The sequence below is a fragment of the Ambystoma mexicanum genome, chromosome 5p (assembly GCF_040938575.1).
Source record: "Ambystoma mexicanum isolate Mex_15411 chromosome 5p, UKY_AmexF1_1, whole genome shotgun sequence".
NCBI lineage: Eukaryota > Metazoa > Chordata > Amphibia > Caudata > Ambystomatidae > Ambystoma > Ambystoma mexicanum.
The window spans coordinates 942,616,459-942,639,276 of NC_090930.1; the positions used below are offsets into that span (position 1 = coordinate 942,616,459).

General features: G+C 44.7%; 1 protein-coding gene across 1 annotated transcript in view; it reads right to left on the reverse strand.

The window, feature by feature from the left end:
* RALBP1 (ralA binding protein 1) overlaps positions 1 to 22,818 on the reverse strand; it is a 593,582-nt gene that overhangs the window by 78,447 nt on the left and 492,317 nt on the right. Inside the window, exon 8 of the mRNA XM_069613390.1 lies at positions 4,553 to 4,674. Within this exon, the coding sequence (XP_069469491.1) occupies positions 4,553 to 4,674 (122 nt within the window). The remainder of the gene's footprint in view (positions 1 to 4,552; positions 4,675 to 22,818) is intronic.

Here is a 22,818-nt window from a genome sequence, read left to right on the forward strand (position 1 = left end):
AAGGGCGACCAAGGACATGCAGCTTGGTGTAAAAGAAGGACATGAGGCAAACTCGCTTCCGATTGATGAAAACAAGAAGAATACTCAATGCTCCCCATTGGCCCCACTGCATTATAACCGTCCGGTCGCTCCAATTTTGCTATTGAATAAACGCACGGTTGCGACCACTAAATCAATTGAAAGCTCTAAGGACCCCGAGATACAGAATAAGTGTACGAAAATAGTACCAATCTTCCTGAAAACCTTGGCTACATTGCAGAGGGAAAAAAATAATCGATTGAGGAAATCAAATTGGGACAAGGCAGGTGTGCCTCGCTCGACTTAAAATCTAATGGAGGTGGAACATCAATGGAAATTTATGAGAACGAAATACGAATGAAGGCAGATCCTCAAGACCTAAAACACTCAGCATGGGAAAGCAAGACCAAAGAAGAGGCTATGTCCCCATTTGCGATGCCAAAACTATGGCTCAGCATTTCAGACAAAAACAAGAAGCATAAATCATTATGCAGAAGTGTAATCATCTCATACTTCAAGGAGATACCAAATCTCTATCTTATGAGCTCCCAGAATATTGAACCTGTACGATTACCAAGTACCCCATTTACAGCTGAAGTGGGTTTGACATTGAGAGAGGCTTTGGAAGCAATAGTGGAAGTGTCAATAGAACTGGAAAGATGGGGTTTTACAGTGTAATGCACAAAGCCCCCACTTTCAGTTTCCATAGTGCCACAGGCACCAAAATGGCCCTCTGGAGCTAGTAAATATTCTGGGAAAGCAGTAAACTGGAGGTTAACCGAGTGGAAGAGAGAAACAGTGTGGGCAATACTCAGGATAAAGCTCTCGCAATGCTTCCGGAGATCCTGACACAGATCCTGCAGAAATTGGGGGTGGGGAACCAGTCTCTTTAGGCAGAAAGGGTTGTCTATGGTGAGCTGGAACACGCAGGGTTCCAATACATTCACTGCCAAGGAAATGAAAAGCCATCTATTTCGGAATATAGACATCCTTTTTTTACAAGCGACATGGCTGGTAAATCCAATCACAATTGAAGGATATACTTTTTATTGCCTACCTGCTCTTCAAAAAGCCAAAGGTAGACCGTCAGGAGGCCTGTTGATGGCATTTAGAAATGCCACAATAGAAGACCAGATGGTGATTTCCGAAAATAAAGTCAGCATCCAAGCAATAAAGGCAACTATGAATAACTCAAAACCTTGCTTTGAGGTTTTCTTGGTAAATATCTATTGGAACCCCACCTGTTGTAGCCTTCAGGTCTTCCATGACACTTTGTTTAAACTGCTGAAACCGGCAATGGGAGTGCTCGAGTAATATTAGCGGGGGACTTTAATGCCCAATGCGTAGCGTTGGAAAAAAACACTGGTAAACACGGTCTCACATGATCTCGGGCAATGGAAAAATTTGTGTGGAATTCCTGGCAGGATGGGGACTGAAAATGGTGAATAAAAGTCTGCCAGGAGACACCCCAGCAGCACCGACCTGGCATCGAGGGAGCTCTGCCTCGACAATAGATTATATATTTATGACAGCGGATCTCTTCACATTAGTTATCACATTGAAGATGGAGCAGGGGGTGGAAGTGATCACTCCAGATTGGAATTACTCTTCTCAGACATTACATCAGATCTACGAGCTAAGCAGGCCCAATCCTACTTGTTAAGGAATGGTAGGTTATACCTGTATAAATACAAAACAGAAAGGGATGTCATAAATAAAAGACTTCTAGAGATCCCAGATGATATCCAGCAGGGCTTCTGTAAGCCTGAGGAATTTATTACATATATTTGGCAGATCTGCCCAAGTGTGCAAGGGGGGGTGAGGGGGGGGGGGGGGAACAGTGGAAGCAAACAAGTGCATTGACATTCATATGATGAGGTGACCAGACAGGAGAACAAGCTACTCAATCAGAGTCTGAGACAACTGAAAAAAGCAGGCCTTAGCAGAGAGGATTATGGAAGGGAGTCCAAGAGAGCCTCACAAAGGTATAAGCAGTGGTCGGTGGCCAGGAGGATGTGGCGACTCCAGCAACACGGTCAGCGCATGCTGAAATTAGCGGGAAGTAATGACGCCGGTGAATTCTGGTCAGTAATGCATCGCCTAGAAGGCAACCCATACACTGCATTATGTAACTTGGTGCTCAAAAAGAGCAGGAAAGAGTATCTGTCAGCCAGCTTCAAGAATCCAGTGGAAATGCAAAGTACTTCGGACAAATCTTTGTGCGTTTCTCCCTCTGGGGGAGCAGTCCTTATTATATCTGATCGCCAAATACTCCACTTCCAAAGCAGCAGGGCCAAATGGCCTAACTTACCAAGTGCTGAAAAAACAGCCTCTACTCTGGCCCAAAATACTATCTTGGTTATTTGGAGAGATCTTAGAAAGCCAAAAATTCCCATGCATCATGGAAACCAGCGGTTATCATCCCGCTATTTAAGGGGGGCGACCGGCTGCAACCCACAAACTATCGGCCCATCGCCCTCCTAGACATTGAGAGTAAACTCTTCATGAAGATCCTATTGGGGGAGTTAGAGGTCTGGGTAAAGGAAAAAATAAATACTCTCAAAACATCAAACAGGTTTCAGAGGCAGACACTCGACAGCATTAAATGGACTAATATTAAACACCTTAAGCGAAAAGACAAAGGTCAAAGGAGAACAACATACACTGCCTGGGTAGATTTTTCGAAGGCGTTCGACCATGTGAACAGAACACGCCTATGGGCAAAATTGAAGAAATGGAGCATACCGGAGGAGCTCTTGTCTATGCTGGGATAACTCCACAAAGATACTATTAGAGTCCGGCTAGACGACGAAGGACATCTGTCAGACTCAATCAAGGTAGAAAGAGGAGTACGTCAGGGTTGTCTGGGTGCCCCCTTATTTTTTAATTTTTACCTTGCCGACATGGGAGAGGCACTGGAAGAATCGGCACTTGCCAGTCCCATAATCAATGGGTGCAAGATCCATTGGCTTGCTTACGCTGATGACATAGTCCTGCTGGACAAGACCCCGATAGGGCTGCAGCGACTTCTTGACAGACTGGACATTTATGCAAAGGAAAACGACCTGGCCATCAATCCAAAGAAATCGAGGATAGTAGTCTTCAAGCATCCACTCAAGAAGATAAACTATCCAAATTGGAAGCTTGGGGACAGAGTATCTTAACAGTGGAAGATCTAACCTATCTGGGCTACAAGGTTTATACAACACCATCACAGGGGAAGGTAGAACCGGATGTGCAACTAAAAATCTCACAGCTAGTTCCCCAGATGAAAAAGATCTCATTAAAATTCTGCATATTCTCACTCATGCCACTGATTAAATTCTACATCGCCAAAGTGGTCCCAGTGATCCTTTATGGGTTAGAAACAAAAACATGTTTATGGAATGTAGATTGGGAAAGGCTGGAGGGGCTAGTCTGGAAGAGAGTACTGTGTCTCCCATTGAGCCTCCCAATGTCCTCTCTCAGACTTGAACTGGGCCTAAGGTCACTAAAAGCTCAGGCAGAATGGAAATTAATTTCCCTCTTCCGACTAATAATCACTGCTCAGAAGGACACCCTGTACTTTGATATTAAGGCCCACCTGGAAGCAAAAAAATCAAAAATACAATCAAACCTGGAAGAAAGAACACTGAAAGGTCTGGAAAAAGCAGGAACTGACTTGGAGACACTGACACTTAACCCTTTAACGGCAAAAAAGCTTTTAGAAGAAACAGACTGGATAACGACAATCGATAAGATGCGCCCCCACACCCCTGAAAATCTCTTCCTAAAAGCAGAAAAAAACAAGGAGTTTTGGCCCAATATCTTCTAAAATTCCCAGACTGGAGGATTAGAATGAACTTCATCAGAATAAGGCTTAATATAGCACATACAGAAGAGATTCTCTCAGTAAGGGGAAATGGGGAGAATGTTATCGCTTTATGTAATATCTGCAAAACACCCTCCAACCAGTCGTTGAAAAATCTATTGTTGGTCTGTGAAGGGACTTGGCCTGTGAGACTCTCTCTTTCTTCACAAGATTTGGAGTCGGTACGGAGGATCATATTGCAGATCTTTTCTGGAACAGACTAATCTCCGGTCACTCAAGTTACTTGACAATAGCGGTGGTAAAAGTCCTCAAGACGTTTGACATTGTGATGACCAAGAAGATCTCAAAGGCTTCCTAGGAACATTTTTATTTTTAGGAAAATCATTCTGATAGTGAAATAGCAGTATGAAAGACTAACACATTTGTGTGTATATCAGTCAATGTACTCTTCAGGCATTTTCATTTTTTAATTGTTATCTTGTATGCGATATTCGAGCAAAATGTAAACTGTAAAAAGTTTATTCTTTTATCCTGCTGCTTAGGCATAGCGCTTGATAGCTATGCCAAGTGTCTAGAAAAGGAAGACTGTATTTTGGAAACATTTCTCTTTTATTTTGTTGTTTTAAATTTAAATAGAATTGAAGTTTTGTAAAACAATTTCACTTAACCAAATACAAATAAAAACATTTTTAAAAAAGAAAACATTTGGTATCTGACACGTACCTTTGAATTTCAGCAATCTCTGCTCTGAGACGCTCAATTTCCTCCTTTTCTGTGTCAATCTGTCTCCGGAGGAACTGCTCCATATTCACCAGTTCTTCCTGTTCTGTCAAGATCTCATTTTCCTACGAAAACAAAGTTAGGAAACCTAATAAGGTGTCAATAGCTAGGATGAAGGTACTATATCTATTGTGGTGAGGTCAAAATAGGCGATCGTGCTACTCAATTGTTAATTTCAGGACATTGCTGGGCAATGTGATGCGGTAGAGAGAAAAAACAGACTGAACAGAAAGCAACACAGAAAAGTTACAGCTTAGAACTCAAAGTGCCTTTTTGGGGGATAGACAACTGCGTGTTTCATTAGACGTAGGACATCAGAAGGGTAACTCCAGAAAATTGCATTGAAAGTATAAGCAGATATTGGCTACCACAATTGCACAGCGTTGATTACTCTGACAATACAAGTTGCTTGAATGTATACAGATTTATTTTGCACTTAATACAATGATGCACATTCTTGAACATAAAATTGTGTAGGTTTATTAAAATTAGTCAAGAACTTATGGGCTAGATACAAACAATGCCTGTCAGATCAAGCAGAGCTTGAGGACTTGGAGTGATAGCAAACGCCTTTTCATATGTTGTAATGTTTGGCACTTTCAACAAATGTGTGTATGAATCATCTGTGTGCAATATTAAATAAAGGTAAAAAAAATGTGTCAAACTACTATTTTACTGCCTCCTAACTCTTGCATCTCATTTCTTATTGCCACTTATCGTCTGCACAGGTTCCTCGGCTCATGGAGCTCATCAGGAGGCATGAGAAAGAGTACTTAGAGGTAGAATTAGTGATCACAAGTCAAGATCTTTGCTTGATCATTCAATTGTAGATTACTTCACTTCTCTGTTTATTGCGTAAAATGCACCTATTTCATTATTTGTGGGCCAGTGTGGCTCACTGTCCAGGTGAGACCAGGCCGACCGCATGGGCTATCACACCAATGTAGCCACCCTAATGGTCCCTTCACCTCAGGATCTTTGTTTTTTCAATCTTTGGTAAGGAGAACGTGCATTCAAAACTATTCTAGTGAGCTTGATGCAAAGCACCGCAATGAATTCTGGGAATACGAATAGCCTTTCGGTTATAAAGTTCATCAGGAGTGTAAGCTTGCACTTCATCAGTTTTCCAAATCCCAGTATACCTCGACTGGTAAGAATTACTGTAGAGTTAGTTGCCTTAATGCACAAAGAGGTTACCATGACATATTATGCATATAGTTTATTGATTTAGAAATCCACTTTTTGGAATGATCAAGGATTGGTTTTGTTCATCTGTTTATCTCCTTTTCTGTAAAACGGGCTGTGACAACTAGTGGATGGGTCAACCCAAGGGTGTTCACTGAAGGCAGTGCAAGAAAACCCTGTCCCAGGGAGTTGGAAAATTAGTCCCAGAAGTCCACTGAAATCGCTGGTGTCATGCCCCTCTACTTCCCGGGGAGATCCAGAGATTATTCTGCAGGCCACCTGTTGTGCTGCAGGGAATGATCCGTTATTAAATCTTTCAGAGTGCATCACATATAAGGATCGACATTGGGAGTGCAAGGTGTACCAGCTGTAAAGTTGTGGCACAGAGAAGTGGGGGCATTGAGTTTTGGAAGCCTGCCAAATGACTGACTTGTTAACAGAGCTCACAGTCCGGTCCAACCGGATACTTGCATGATGGGGCTCAGTGGGGAGCAGCTTTGTGCTAGCTGTACAATTTTCTTTCCCCGATTACCCTGGAGGGCTCTAACAGAGTACACCATGCCACATAATATATATACAATGTATAATATATATGAAATGTATTTCCTTATAGCTTTCTCATCTATAGAAACAGGCCGTTCTGAGGCTCAGGGGAGCGACTAGAGGGGCTTTGCATGCTGTGTTTTCTTGGGCATGGTTTCTACATGCCTTGGCTCCCATGACACTGTGGAAGGCTCAGATGTCTGACCATGTCTATCTCATAGACAGGCTTGGTTTTCTTAAGTACTTTGCGTACATGCCTAGTGTTTTGTTAACCATGACAAAGAAATGAGGAAACCAAATAATGTGAGGTTTTTCTGCTCGCTTTTCAGGGAGTTTTTGCAAAATTGTCAAATTCGGATTTCTGTCACACAATCCCTGCCAAATGTTGTTGGGGGTCTAGGGAAGTAGGGAGAAGGAATTTGCTGACTGTTTTCTTGGGGATGGCTTCAACATGCCCCAGCTCACTGTGCAGCGAGTAGATTCCAGACATAACCCGTGGTGCAGCAAAAACCTCTTCTCCAGCCATCTCTCCTTTGTGCACTGCGCAAAAATACGATTGAGTCACATCATAAATACGGCCCAATTGTACAGATACCTTTTCCTTCTCATGCCTTCCTGAGCAACTTATTTATCCCTCACCCTCATCCCGACTATCTACCCGACTTTTCTCCTCTCTACCACTATTGAATGTTCTGTCAACTCCTCCTCCTTGGCCTTTCTGACAGGCAAACGTGCTTCGACAACATGAACTATGGCAGTAGGCGAAAATACAGATGCAACATAACTTAACATAAAATCTGTGGCACGAATTGGAAGAAACCCAGTGCGCGATACAGCAGATGTGTCCCCATACTGGGGACTTGACTAAAGGGGAGTCCATACTGATAGTGGCCACTGGAGAGAGCTCCAGAATTCCACACAGAGCATGGAGAAAAACCCGCTGGATACAAAGTTGGAGGCAATGATCGCCTGTGGTGAAAGAGATTGGAGGAATTAAAGGCACTGTAGAGAAATCAGAAGGGCAGTCACAACCTATGGGAAAGGCTTGGAAGTGGGGGGAAGAACTTTCAGAATTGTGCATATCCACGATTACTAACCTGAATTCTACAGTAGAGCAGCCGGAAAAGCACGCAACAGCTGCAATGTTGAGATTTCTGAAATACCTCCAACTCCAGAATGGGGAAATTCCTCCAGGAGGTGATCCAGTCTCTTACTTTAGTAGTTCATAGGGTAAAGCTCCAGGGGAGGTAAAGTAGAGGTCATAAGAGCAACATGTTTAATTAACAGAGGCCCAATTGAGGCGGATGGCAAGAGTAGGTTTGTCGCAGACCTATGGTATCCAAATGGGAGCAATGGTACGATGGGAGGTGGTAAAGCAGAAGGCAGAGACACTTAGAAACATCAAGATACTAGTACTCCCATATGTTGTAAGAGAGACCCACATGAGGCACAAGGAACTTTATTTTTTTATTCTGATGTTTGGTTTGGAAGCTAATCGGAGGTACCTACCTACATTTTGGGCGGTTTACAGGAACAACATACATGTGTCTGTGCACAAGCAAAGGTGGATGTGGATAGAGTTGTTGGGTAGTATTGAGGGAGTGGGATGATGTTGCATTTCATATAAGGCATTATGGATGTTTCTTCAACTCTTGGAATTTGGAGAATGAACTTTGTGTGATCTCAGTGTTCTCCTTTCTGCCCCTTCCCCCCGCCCTTACCCTCTATTTACTCACCTAGGCTCTCATGACTTGGGCTGAAGAGGACGTAGGTGGTTTATTTTCTTTAGATGTCTGATATCGAAATTGGAACAGTTATGTGGTGCATTGTAAAAGTTGATCAACCTAGTCACTAGACTCGGAGTACAGTTTAGTCTTCTATCCTCCAAACTATATGGGTACCTTCCCCCCCCACCCCCATTGTGGATGGGAATAGAGCCTTTGCACTGCATTCAGTATTTTCCACTTTAAATTTTAATGTCAGTGTGGCCTTGGGCATCGCTTCACAAACACTGTCTCTTGGCTCCGCCAGTTGCTCTCCTTTTTATGCACGTTGGATCCGATGGCAACAGCAAACTCATTTATGAGTCGTGGAAGGAGAGGAGTATAGAGGAAAGGGTACTCTGAACTAGACATACTATATGGCGAGTGACCTTTCCTTATTCCTACGTCCCATCACCTGTCCTCCATGCTACATGGCAATTGCACAACATAAAAATCTCTCAAACTGGGAGGAGGAACCGCATCACCTCTAGAAAAGATTTTTATTATTGTCTGCCCTGCACGGATGCTGCTGTTTATGCAGCAGTTTCTGCAAAAAGTAGAATGGGTGGAACAAGTCGCCACCTTTCCGAAGACATTCCAGGGAGCCGGATTCTGAAATGCCAGAACCGCAGGCATTTACTCTCACCAAATGTCCATGCAGGCTGACAGGGAATACCTTTTCTGTTTTTTGTAAGACTCCAGGATGACCAAAAACACTTGGCATGTAATGGAGAGGAAGCGCCTCCAAAGGTTATTAAAGCATCTGATCTGCAAATATCTGTGGTATGAGCTAGGTAAAAGTTAAGCGCTCACAAGTCATCCAAGTAATATAACACTATTTGCTTCTGACATTGGAAACTTCCTATTTGATAGTAAATGAAGACAATATTTTGGGGTGAAATGAAGGGCGAATGTGAATACCAGCTAGTTTTTACAGAAAATGAACTGTTTGGAAGCCATGAAAGCAGGATTGAACTGAATCTCCTGGTGGAACACCACCACAAGCAGCACACTTTTCCAGGCGACCAGGCAGATGTTTACCAAACTTATTGGTTCAAAAGTCTTGTGCGTAATCGCTGATGCGACCGCATTAAGGTCTCAAACAGGACGAGGGTGGTACAATCTGCATTTGCCTTTAATATGTTCTTTGGGTCAGTAGTGTAGCTTAAGTCACTAAAAGAAAGTAAGCATTTGAACTATTGAAGAGTACGTCACTTTAAAGCCAACTCAGAAATATGTTTAGATCTGTACACTTATGAATACTGACCTTTATTTTGTTTTTTGCAACTTTACATTGCATTCTTGTTTGGTTGCATTCTGTATTTGCTGCATACCATGCATTTTACCCATCCTATGAAAGCTTCAAACAATGGGGCTTGCTTAGAAGTAACACCATCAAAGTGGTGAGCCATTCCCGATATCGGTGCTCATTTTTGCATCTGTACTGGCTTGAACCAAAATGCTACCCTGAACGAAATTTGAATGACTCAGAACTGGACTAACAATGGACATAGCCCGGTCAATAAGGGGAATATAGCTTTAATTGCTAATTTCATTCATCAATGGCTACATCGTGCCCTTATTAGTCTGCTCTGATCCCAAAGTACTTTTGCTGTCAGCATCCATCACAGGTCAAAGAAAATTCATGTCATGTTGGGGTATAATGCAATTAATGGGGATGCTTGTGTCTCCATGTAACTAAAGTCACTATGGTTTTTATGGATTTCAGGTGTCCTTATGTTTACTGGACTTAGCGCTAGCACTTCCAAACTCTAGCTATCCATGCGCCTACTCCCACACCTCTCAGGGACTGCTGGGATAGGAGTTTGGGAATCAAGGGTTACTGGTGAAAATTCTGGAGGATAATTAAGCTAGCCAATTTTCTCAAATCAGTCCATGATTTTCTTTTGTGATTCAGTCTTAGAACTGATGGACGCTGCTGTGCAATTTAAAGACTCAGCTGGTTGAACGTTACACCTAATGTCCAATGGGCTTGTTTTACCATTCAAATGATATCATCTCTTGCTTGACTTTCTTGGCTATCATGGGGGCATCTTTCAATTTGATTGCTAGCTCTCTATATTTGCCATTTCTTGTCAGCTGATTTTCCAAGTGACAGCGTCCAAGTTAGTGAATAGTTGCAAACACCAATTGCAATAATGGGCTATGCCTAGCAAAGAAAGTACCCTCTTATCGAAACTTGGCGCCGGTAACTCCTTGGACTCAAAAACCTAGTGACAAAGTTGCTTTGCTGAGATCTACAAATTACTGTGGTGCCCATAACCTTTGCACTGTCCCCTAGGTCTACACCCACATAGGTACTCCGTGTTTAGTCATTTTAATAATAATTCACACATTTTTGTGAAAATGTTTATATGAATTAATCATAGGTTTTACGAGTGGTAATGTAAGATGAGGATTTTTAACAGATTGGTTTGTGGATGTGTATGTATAGTGGAAATTATGTGATTATGTATAATGTGTTAAAATCTTTAATAAACTAGAAACACAAATAATAATCGGAAAACACTTTACTTTGCTTCTAAAACTGTAAGCAGACTGGGAGCTTGCAGAAACATAGCAGATGCAACTTTGTGCCAAGTGTGAAGGGTCAGGAATGAAACTCAGACATATATATGGTTTTGGCTAAAGACGTTTATTGATGAACATAACGGGTTTGGGAAAAGGCCTTGCTATCCCTGCGCTAAGGGTATTTCCCTATGTATATACAAAACTAAGGATCTGTCAGTGTCAGAATGTCCGAAACAAAACCTTCCTGTGTCCAAACTACTATTCAGACCCTCACATTCCAGTGGAATAAATGTTACGTTGAAAGGGACAATGTCTTTGGACTTCTGCATTTCAAAAGTGTTCAAAAAAGAAACAAATAACTCCACCATAAAGTCTTTTGTGGATATAGTCCCTTAATCCAGTGGGTGTCACCATTCCCCTCGATTATTTTTCACAATTTCTTTACAATAGTAGCTCTTGCGTGTTTTCCTCTTTTCAATATCAAAGACAGTTCTGTGTCTATCGTTGGCCTTTAGATCATGAGGAGATTTGGTATACTCTCCTGCCAGGGGTTTCTCTGCTTCTTTAGTTCCATGCAATTTGGCTACCTGGTATACGTTCTGCCAGGACTTCTTGTGTTCTCACACTTGTAATTGCCTGGTATACTCTACTGCCATAGCTTTTGTTTCATACACTCACAATTGCCTGGTATATTCTTCTGCCAGGACTTCTGTCAGTGTCTGTTTCTATGACACCTCCTTGGATAGTGGCTAATTATTTTGTAAAGTAGTTTATTTTTCTATTAGTGTTTTGCTCACACTTCCAATCATTCACCCTGTTCGCATTGTGGGTTAATGTGCATTGTCCATTAAACATTCCTTTCAGAGGTCAACATGTTCTTAATTTCTTATTTTCAATTCCAAGAAATGAGCTCCTCCCATTATCAGCATTCACCACCTTAGTATTGTGGGTTAATATACATTGTCCATTAAAGATTCTCTTTTCAGGCAAACGTAAGTTCTCACTTTCAGTATCAAAAAATGCTTTCCTCTCTTTATCCGACTTGCATTGTTCAATGTTTAACATATGGAGTGGTTGCAAAAACGCTCTGGTGCTCCCTCTGCCCCAGCATGGACTAACCTGTTCTTTGTGGAGTCTCCTGCTCTGTTTGTGGCTCGCCGAGTTCAGCTGCTGGACTCTCTCCTTTGTGCTGTTCAGCTTTTGGTTTCCACGTCTCATGGTGCTGGCTGGGCTTTTCACAGCTTCCCGGTAAGTTTCTCCTTGCGTCCTTCCATCAGCGAATGCCCGGGAGCACTCATATTGCTTCTTGCGTTCCCGTGTGAAAGCTTCTCTGGATCTTCCCGTTCTGTTCCCTGCATGAGCCAGTTGGCTCCTACGTGCTTCTTTCATTTCTCCGGATTCTCGAAGAGCTGCAGCCCGATCTCACCAGCAGGCTACCATTCTTTCTTCTGATCTTCTTTTAAACGTCCCGGGCACAGGTGAAGGCTTACAGCAACTAGAGCGTCACCTGTGCTTAGGGCTTCCTTTAATCTGCATTCCTCCATTCCTCTCCTTCGTCGCAGTGTTACGGGATTTCTGGGAATGGTCGTTTCATTTTACCAACTTGCACGAAAACATTGCAGGAATGGTTTCAACATGTTTTGAGGGCAAGTCAATGTTCGAGAACTGTTTTGGAAATTTGTTTGAGGAAATTGTAGCACCTTACTTTGGGGAAGCAGGGGAAGAACCACAATAGGCCATTAAGAGGTGCATGGGAGATTAATCCTGTTTGGGGAAAGGGGGATATCATGTCTCATCCGTGGACACCGCCACCTCACCCCAGCGGTTGTTCCCCCCGCCCCCATGTGATCCTCCCTCATGTAACCACCCTCAGGGTCTAGACTAGGTAGCGGCTGCCCTCCCCTGGCCACATAGGAGGAGGTCACCGCCGGGAGAACAGTGATGGGTCCATCAGATTCATCACACTAGGTAGCCATGGACAGCATTTAGTGTTCCATCCTCAGCTATGTGCTGTGTCCCCTCTCCTCTATGAAATGGTGGAGCATATGTGCTCAAAAGGATTTTTACAACAGCATTTTACAACAGACGTAACATTCTGGGCACCTCACACCACTTGATGGTAGCCATTTCTGCTTGAAACTGCTCCGCACGTTGCCTTACTTCTGAAGTACAGTGGTTCACCAGTCGCTGATATGGTCTCTCACTCCTGCCCATTCACCACTTACTATATACATGTCAGAATTGCTCCCTGACTTAACGGATTCCTTTCCAACCACGGTGTCCCTTATGCCCTCCTGCTCACCTGCTGACTCTTCTTTAGTCTGGAGTCCAAATCTCCTCCTTCTCAAAGCTTCTTCTCTGGAAAGCAGATGGGGTCTGCCTCGAGAGGAAGCCACCCTGCCCCTCTGACTCGGGGCCTAAGGGGGGGCCCCCGAACCGGGGCAGACCAATGCAGGGGAAAAAGCCAACCGGCATAAAAAACCCCCTTTTGATGGAGTACGCAGGCTGGATACCGGATTGAAATGATATGCAGGCCAAGACCATCCGACCAGGAAGGGAAGACCAGTGGAATGGCTGAGGACAAACTGAAGCGGAATACAAGGAAAGAAGAGAAGCTTGGAGGATTAAGAGGGTAAGGGAAGGAGAGGGAGTTGAATACCACGAGGAGAAGTACTAGGCTGCAAGCAGAGCAAAGCCAAGGCTAGTAGAGAAGAGCCAAGACTAAGGGATAATCGGGGATTGGTAAGTGGAACACGGAGGACAGAGACAGGAGCGTACTAACCCGGAAGCCTAACGCGAAAGGGTTGCAACGCGCGGACTTCCGGGTTGGCGCTCCTGATAAAGTGCGCCGTTGGAAAGACGTCCGAACGCTAGAACGCTGCCGGAGAACGTGCGGCAGCGTAGCGGCCATGTCAATGGCCGCTCCAGCGCCAGCGTCTCCATAAGCACCAGCGATCGCGGCCGCGGCCGCGGTCGCCGAGCGTGACAGTATGCCTCCCTCCAGACCCCAACCCACCGGGCTTCCCCGGATGAGTTTGGTGAAAACTTTTTAACAGTCTAGGGGCATGAACATATGACCAGGGTTCCCAAGAATTCTCTGAACTAGGGTAGTTCTTCCACGACACAAGGTATTCCAATCTGCCTCTGCGATATCTGGAATCTAATATGTCAGACACTTCATATTCTTCAGGGATAGACTGTGGATTGCACATAAGTCTAGTGGTCCTTTTAACAGGAGTGTTTGGGTCCACTAGACGGAAGAGAGAGGAGTGAAAGACTGGGTGAATCCGAGACATGGACTTGGGGAGTTGTAGTCGATAAGCCACTGGGTTAATCTTCTTGAGTAATTTGAAAGGTCCGATAAACCGGGGTGTAAGTTTGGTTGGGTGGACCCACTTAGGCAAATATCTGGTGGACAACCAGACTCGCTCTCCTTCCTTCCAATCAGGACCCGGTAAACGAGCTCGATCAGACACGGCGTCTAGCGGATACCAGACTTCGTTGGGCGGTAGAGTGAGCTGTAGTTAGTTGATCCAATGAGGATTCGATGGTGGGTATATTAGAGGGAGAAGAGAAGACTGGTAGTATGCTTCTCGGGTGAAAGCCATAAGAACAAAAGAAAGGGCTGAGTCCAGTTGCCGAATGTACAGCGTTGTTATACGCGAATTCGGCGGTGGGTAGAAGGCTTACCCAATTGTCTTGATTCTTGTTGACATAACATCGAAGGTATTGTTCCAGGGATGCATTGAGGCGTTCTGTCTGACCATTCGTCTGAGGATGGAAACCGGATGACAAGGCTCTCTCGATACCCAACCGTTGACATAATGCTCCCCAAAATCGAGAGGTATATTGAGAGCCCCGATCAGAAATAATTTTATCCGGAAGTCCGTGGATTCTGAATATGTCCCTAAGGAATACTTCTGCCATTTCTGTAGCGGATGGTACTCCTTTAAGTGCCGAGAAGTGGGCCAGCTTAGTGAATGAATCAACGGTTACCATGAGACATGTCAGCCCCTGGGATCGGGGCAGGTCAACTATAAAGTCTGTGGATATTTGAGACCATGGTTGGCTTGGTAATACTGGTTGCATCAACAACCCATAAGGCTTATGAGTGGGGTTCTTGTTTTGGGCGCAGATCATACACGACTTACAGTGTTGTTTCACGTCGTGAGAAAGAGAAGGCCAAAAGAAGGAGCGAGAGATTAATTCCAATGTACCTTTGACCCCTCTATGACCGGCTGTAACATGGTCGTGACCCCATTCCAGAATCTTCAATTGTAGGGGTTTAGAAGGTATGTACAACCGTTGCCCCACCAGTAAAAGTCCTTCAGACCAACGAAGTTGAGGATGTAAGACGCCCGGCACCGAGGTTGCCAAATCGGGATGAGTAGCGGTCTTAACTTCTTGAAGAAATGACGAGACTATTCCCACTATTCTGTTCCGAAAAAACATCTTCTGACCAGAAGACGAAGAGTGATAATCGGAGGACTGACACCTCGATAGAGCGTCCGCCACGCTGTTCTGAGTGCCTGGAATATAGGAAATAGAAAAGTCATATTGGCTGAAGAAATGTGCCCAGCGAACCTGTCTGGAGTTTACACATTCCATGTTTCGAAGAATTTTTAAATTCTTATGATCTGTACGTAGAGTGAAAGGATGTGAACCGCCTTGAAGTAGATGTCTCCACTCTTCGCAGGCCACCTTGAGAGCTAGAAGTTCCTTTTCAATTACGGAGTAGTTCAGTTGACTCGCGGATAGAGTCTTAGAAAGATATGCAATAGGGTGTTCCTGTCCGTCCTTGAGTTGAAGAAGTACCGCTCCCAAGGCGCTTGCGGAAGCATCCGCCTCTACTATAAAGGGCTGATGCTGATCAGGTTGTGCCAGAATAGGTGCGGAACAGAATCTCTTCTTTAAGTCCATAAAGGCATGGTTGGCCGTTTCTGACCATTGGAAAGGCTTGGCATCCTTCTTGAGCAATGAAGTAATGGGCAGTACTATTTGAGAAAAATGTCCTATAAACTTCCTATAGAAGTTGGCTAATCCCAAGAATCGTTGGACCTCCAACGACGTGGGTGCTGGCCAACTTAGAATGGAAGACACTTTTCTGGGATCCATGGTTATGCCTTTCAGAGATAAGACATATCCCAAATAAGGAACAGAGGATGCGTAGAAAAGGCACTTTTCCGGTTTGATTAATAGATGTTGGATCTGTAGACGATGAAACACTGTCTGAAGATGGGAGGTATGTTCCGAGAAGGATTTTGAGAAAACCAAGATGTCATCTAAGTAGACAATGACATTGAGGAATAGTAGATCAGAAAATAAGCGATCCATAAAACGCTGGAATATGGCTGGAGCATTAACCAAACCAAATGGCATCACCCGATATTCGAAAAGGCCAAAGGGTGTCCGAAAGGCAGTCTTCCATTCATCACCGTCTCTTATCCGGAGAAGGTGGTAAGCACTCCGGAGATCCAGTTTTGAGAAGATGGTTGACCCTTGTACAGCTTCCAGTATGTCTGCTATTAAAGGCATTGGATATCGGTCGCGTACCGTGACCTTATTAAGACCTCTATAGTCGATACAGGGCCTTAACTCTGAGGAATCTTTCTTTGGTATGAAGAAAAGTGAGGCTCCAGCCGGTGACTTAGAGGGACGAATGAGACCGTTAGTCAGATGAGAGTCCAAGTACTTTCTGAGCGCCTTCTTCTCTAACAGAGATAAGGAAAACATCCGACTAAATGGAACTAAAGCGTTCTCTACCAGCTCAATGGCACAGTCTTCTGGGCGATGAGGTGGGAGATCCAAAATCGGATTATCTCTGAAGACAGCTTGGAACTCGGCCAATTCCGAAGGTATCTTACAAACTTCATGTACTCCTTCTTGTTGAGGAGCGAATACCTGTACCAATTCTTCGGAGGCATGGAGTAGACAGTTTTGCTTACAAGAAGAGGAGGTGAACGCCAGGGTATTTTGGGTCCAGTCGATGAGCGGGTTGTGTCTCCTTAACCACGGAATACCCAGGATAACCGGAAAATGGGCTGCTCGAATTAGATCAAATTGGATCTGTTCGGTATGCTGAAGAATGCACATCTTCAAGGAGATAGTGGAATGGGTGATGGGCCCCGACGACAGGGGAGAACCATCCACTCCTTCAACTTTCTGGACTTCATCCAGTTTTTGTAGTGGGAGACCATGCTCGTGTGCCCACTCAGTGTCCATGAACATTCCTGCGGCTCCACAATCCAAAAGCGCCGTAGTGGTGAAGACCTTTGTTGGGGTTTCCAAACGGATAGATATTGCCATGAGGCGAGAGTCCATGGTGGATGACTGAGATGCTACTGTCACTGTAACATAGGGACTGGTTGTCGGACCTCGGTTACTTGTCCCCTTCAGTAACGAGGTCGTTCGTTTCCCGAGCGTCTAGGAGGTACTTCCGTACAATTTCGAAGCAAGTGTGAGCCGGATCCACAGTACATGCAGAGACCTGCATCTCTCCGACGTCTTCTTTCTTCGGAGGTTAACGGGGACCGAGCGGAACCAACTTGCATGGGTTCCTCCTTATTACTGGAATGAGACAGTGAGGGCATAGGGTAGGCATTGGATGGAGGGATGTGATACCCCTTCTGCTTCTTCTTCTCTGCCTTGCGTTCACTAAGGCGGTAGTCGATCTGTGTTACTATTGAGAATAAGTCTGACAAAGTAGTAGGACGGGCTATTCTGGCCAGCTCATCCTTTATCTCCTCCTTCAATCCACGACGGAAAATAGTATATTGGGCCCTTTCTGGCCATCCAGCGTCCGAGGCCAAACGTTTAAAGGTGGAGATGTAAGTCAACAGATCCTGGGGGCCCTGCTGTACATCCAAAAGTTCCTCTGCAGCTACTTGGGTTACTTCAGGTTGTTCAAAGGCCTGACGCAATAAGGCCAGAAAACCCCCATAATCTCTAATAATAGGGTTATTGTTGGTCACAAAGGGGGTGGCCCAAGCCAAGGCATTTCCGCTCATGTTAGATATCATGTACCCCACCTTGGCCTGGTCATTGGAAAACATCAGCGGTCGGAATGCAAAGTAAACGGAACATGCTTCCAAGAATTCTTTTAAGCGTTTGGGGGTACCATCGAATTTGCCTGTGGATAACGACATAGGAGGTAGGTCGGAATCTCTAGCTTCTCGATTGGAGATCATCTGCCGCAGAACTGCATTATCGGCTTTAACATTCTGCAATTCCACATTCATGGCCTGGACCGCGGCCACTAATTCTTGGATCTGCTCAGGGGAGGCCATATTGCTTCTTTGGCGTTGCAAACTGTCAGAATTGCTCCCTGACTTAACGGATTCCTTTCCAACCACGGTGTCCCTTATGCCCTCCTGCTCACCTGCTGACTCTTCTTTAGTCTGGAGTCCAAATCTCCTCCTTCTCAAAGCTTCTTCTCTGGAAAGCAGATGGGGTCTGCCTCGAGAGGAAGCCACCCTGCCCCTCTGACTCGGGGCCTAAGGGGGGCCCCCGAACCGGGGCAGACCAATGCAGGGGAAAAAGCCAACCGGCATAAAAAAAACCCTTTTGATGGAGTACGCAGGCTGGATACCGGATTGAAATGATATGCAGGCCAAGACCATCCGACCAGGAAGGGAAGACCAGTGGAATGGCTGAGGACAAACTGAAGCGGAATACAAGGAAAGAAGAGAAGCTTGGAGGATTAAGAGGGTAAGGGAAGGAGAGGGAGTTGAATACCACGAGGAGAAGTACTAGGCTGCAAGCAGAGCAAAGCCAAGGCTAGTAGAGAAGAGCCAAGACTAAGGGATAATCGGGGAGAGGTAAGTGGAACACGGAGGACAGAGACAGGAGCGTACTAACCCGGAAGCCTAACGCGAAAGGGTTGCAACGCGCGGACTTCCGGGTTGGCGCTCCTGATAAAGTGCGCCGTTGGAAAGACGTCCGAACGCTAGAACGCTGCCGGAGAACGTGCGGCAGCGTAGCGGCCATGTCAATGGCCGCTCCAGCGCCAGCGTCTCCATAAGCACCAGCGATCGCGGCCGCCGAGCGTGACAATACATCACTCAATCCAATAATGCTCTTAAGTAAAAGGCACCTTACACTATGAAGGCCTCTGCTCTCCTTTATTGCCTACTTTTGAAGTAATTTCTGTTCTACAGGACACCAAAGTCTTTGATAAACATGAAATAAATACAAATCCGTTATTAGAGACTCAAGTACACCAAACATTTATTGCTGCCTCAAAAGCCCAATAAAGTGGTTGAAAAACATGTCCTCACTGGCCCATCCAGCACAGTGATTTTTGGGAGGAGGCCTCTGAAGTAGAGGATGCATGGGTAACCAGGGCCCAGAGTCTGAGGAACCAGGGCAAACCATGGGTCAGAGTACCTAAATGATGAGGATCACTGAGGGTAGGCTGTAGACCTCAAACTATTTTGACAGAGGAACCACACCACGCCGGTCTAAAGTCATGCCTCAAAGCTGTAGGGGGCAATCTGACCAGGATACGTGCTTCATGATGATTTTTGGCCAAACCACCATTTCAGATGGAGGAGCAACATGACAGGCCCACTAAATCCTCTATGTCACAACGAGATGCCATTTATTATGAGGCAGTGTGATGTAGTTTCTCAGGGGAGCTCAGGAAATTGGAGTCTGGTACTGGGCCCTTGGCCCAGGTTCTTTACAATCCCCAGAAGGCTCCTGATAGAAGTACTTGGGACTTCAAGGAGTACTACACTGGGCTTTGAGCTCTCAAAACAAAGAGCCATGGCATACTCCTCTGGCTGGTAGAAGACTATAAAAGACACTACAGGCCTTGGAGGGTGAGAGGAGGAGTAGTCAGTGCAAAGCAGATAAGACTTTATTGAAGAGCCTCCCCTCTCCCCTCCCTCCCAGGAACAAGTCACCCTACTGAGGTGCCCAAGAAAAACAAAGGGGTAACTCCCCTTGGCTGCTTTGGTCATCTTCTTAGCTAAATCCTCCATGAGTTCTGAAGAGGATCTGGGGAAAAACTCAACCGATGCAAGTATTTATTATTTTAATTTCCTCAGTCTAAGCGTGCTTCAAGCTGCACAAGTGTTCTGCTCCCAGGTACTCCAAAAGGGTGCGTATGGGCCAGAAGCATGGATCGGGCATTCAGACTAAGAAAACCCTGCACAAATAAACAAGGATCAATGGTGCAGGCAACCGCTAAAATCCGTACAAGAAATAGGGCTGACGGCCTCAACATGGCAGTGAGGTCCTGTACCCTTGCACACTTGAAGTGGAAGGCACACATTGCGGTGACCAAGTCTTTTGTGCCGTCCCCACTGTGGGTGGAAGGAATGCCCATACAGTAGGGGGAAAGGCCCCTTTTTTTGTTCCTCAAACAGATATACAAAATATACATGTATTTTCCTCTTATTCTCAGTTAAGCTTTTTCTTTGCAAGCAAATTCTTCACTATTTTATATTCAAAGTTTTATTGGAATATTTTCTATATAAAAAACAAAAGAAAACTCACTACCATTCAGTAAATAATTAAAATATCTAAACTAAGTAATGGACCAGAAGGTCAAAAGATCAATTTTAATTTGGTTGTCAAGGTATTGTATATTAGGTGCCTTGCACAGGTATATGTCGGCAATACCAGAGTTACAGAAGGAACGTTTTCTTGTTTCTGAATCAAGAGCGAGCCTTGCAACCGAATAATTGCGACTCTAATTGCACTACCTCTAATTCTGTATTTACCATTGATTCAATGGGGATATCCCGTAGACCACTTCTATTTAATACGACTATAGGAGTGGCCAATTAAATATTTTTAGAAAATTATTGTACTTTGGTAGACAATATTTATCTATCCTATATGAACACCTTATGTATACATGTTTCGCAGTGATTTGGTGTATGTCCCACAAACATTATGTAAGACTGCATTAACATTTAAGCCCTGACTACTTATTGTGAGAAACCAAAGGGTGTCTCCTCCGCTAGTCTCCAGGGATCTGTCATCCATGTGGCCAGGACACGGCCATCACTTTTGGATCCAGTTCCTGTGGGTGGACCAGTGCGGGAGGATCACTTAGGTGAGGGGTCTTCAGGGAGTGCGGGTGAGGCAGCCAAAGGTGAGACGCGGTATTCCCTCCTTTTTTTGTTCACCCAACACATCCTATTTATTAGGATACTCTAAGATCCCAACCCCTAACCCCCTTTTTACACAAACACTGGGCTGAGGAAGAGGGTGGCAGAGTAAGAAGATTAACTCTCATAAATCTCACCATTTATGCAGCCAGAGAGATCTGCTTTATCAAGGTTGGTTATGACTCCACTCGAGAGAATGTTCGTGAGGGCAGAGAATTTAGGGAGGCGCAGAGAATTTAGGGAGGTGCAGAATATGTTGATAACTGGGTTTGCTCTGAGCTGTGTGAACACATATCACAGATGGCTCCTTTTGAAAATAGTATGGGTATGAATAATTGAAAAAAGTATCAATCAAGTAGGGCAATAAATGCATTCTTGGCAAATCAATCACACAAAACCCCTCGTACAGTCTCTTCATTGCCAGAAATGAATTCATGCACTGTGTCAATATGTATGAGCTTTTTAGGGATTCCAACAGGAAAGGGGGACTAATTGGGAGAACTGATTAAATGTATTCTAGAAATCTCCACAAAATGGACATTTCATCATACTTGTTGTGCACTGAGACTCTATCGCCTCAAAATCACCGTTCGGCCGACTGCTTCTTTAGGTGGCATGGCCAATACTGATTTACATATGAACAGTACTGTTTTGTACTGGCACAGAAGGAAGCTAAAACTATACAACGAAAGCAGCCCAAAGAATGATCAGTGGTTAGGATTGATTCAAAGCTTTCCATCCATACCTTTTTGTTATGTGTATGACACAGGTCACAACTTTGCATGCTAGTAGAGCCATTAAAGGAACCTGCTCGAGAATTCTGCAAGCAATTGTGGGTCACATGTTCCAATAGCAGTAGGACAACTTAATATACCTACCACAGATAAAACATTTTACCACTGAGCGTCTTCCCCACCACCAAGGATCAAGGATAGCAATTTTGAACGTACATATATGTCCCAGGGACAATAAGATGTTAACCAAGAGTATAATATGTTTCACACAACACCTAACAGTATTCCATAAATGCGGGAGATATTGTGACTAATCTCAGGATGTCGTCCCCGTTTCCCTTGGGGAAATCTCTTCTCATGTGGCCAGGGTGGTGCGGCCACAGTCCAGAAGACCCCCTGGGGGTGGCAATATGAGGGTGGATCACATGAGGAGGAAGTTCCCCTATGGACTTAGGGACGATAGCCCAGAGAGAACAGGGTATCCCCTTTTCCATTAGAGGTAGATATCTCTAATCAAATTCTCCATGTCATATTGCAGTATTGGAAAAGAACACCTATTTATGACAAATAGTAAGGTTCCTAAATATCCAGCTTTTGATCTACATGCTAGTACTGGGACGAGGAGGAGAGCTAGAGTGATGAAGAGTATTTGGAAGAACTTGGACACGCACTCCAGTCGTTTAACAAACCTAATTGGTGCCGGGTCATTCAAAAGCACAGAGCGAGAGAAACACAGTCTTCCTTCTCTCGATGCGGGTAAAGAAACCAGATGGCTTGAGACAGGAGCATGGAGCAAAGAGGCCCAGGGAGATAGCGTCCCGAAGAGGAGGTACTTCCAGGAGGGGTTCACTGTGCAGCAGTTGAGATGACAGGAAGGACAGAGCCTTCACGCAGACTGAGTGAACCATGAAGCAGGAGAAATGCCACCCGAGTGCAGAGCAATGCTGCAGAGCCGAACAGATGCCACGAGAGACCCGGATGCCGCCACAAGAAGATGGTGAGCCCATAGAGTACGGTAGTTGGGCATCGGGGCGCTTCCTGGGAAGACCACATGAGATGAGAAGCTGGGTCATGAACCCAATCCCTCATGAAGAGTTATCTTCTTCGTGAGAGTAATTGCACGTGAAACCCACATTATAAAAAGGCAAAGCAAAGAAATAATGAATGCAAGATATTGGAACTGTGTAGCACTATGAGAAGAGAGAGTCTCTCTTAGTCTGTGATAAAGTCCTGGCAGGAAATTATACCAGGCAAGAAGATTGCGAGTCTGGGATTCACAACCACTTTGTTTAACCGTTATGTGAACTCGAGAGGAGGGAGTCATCCTCGAG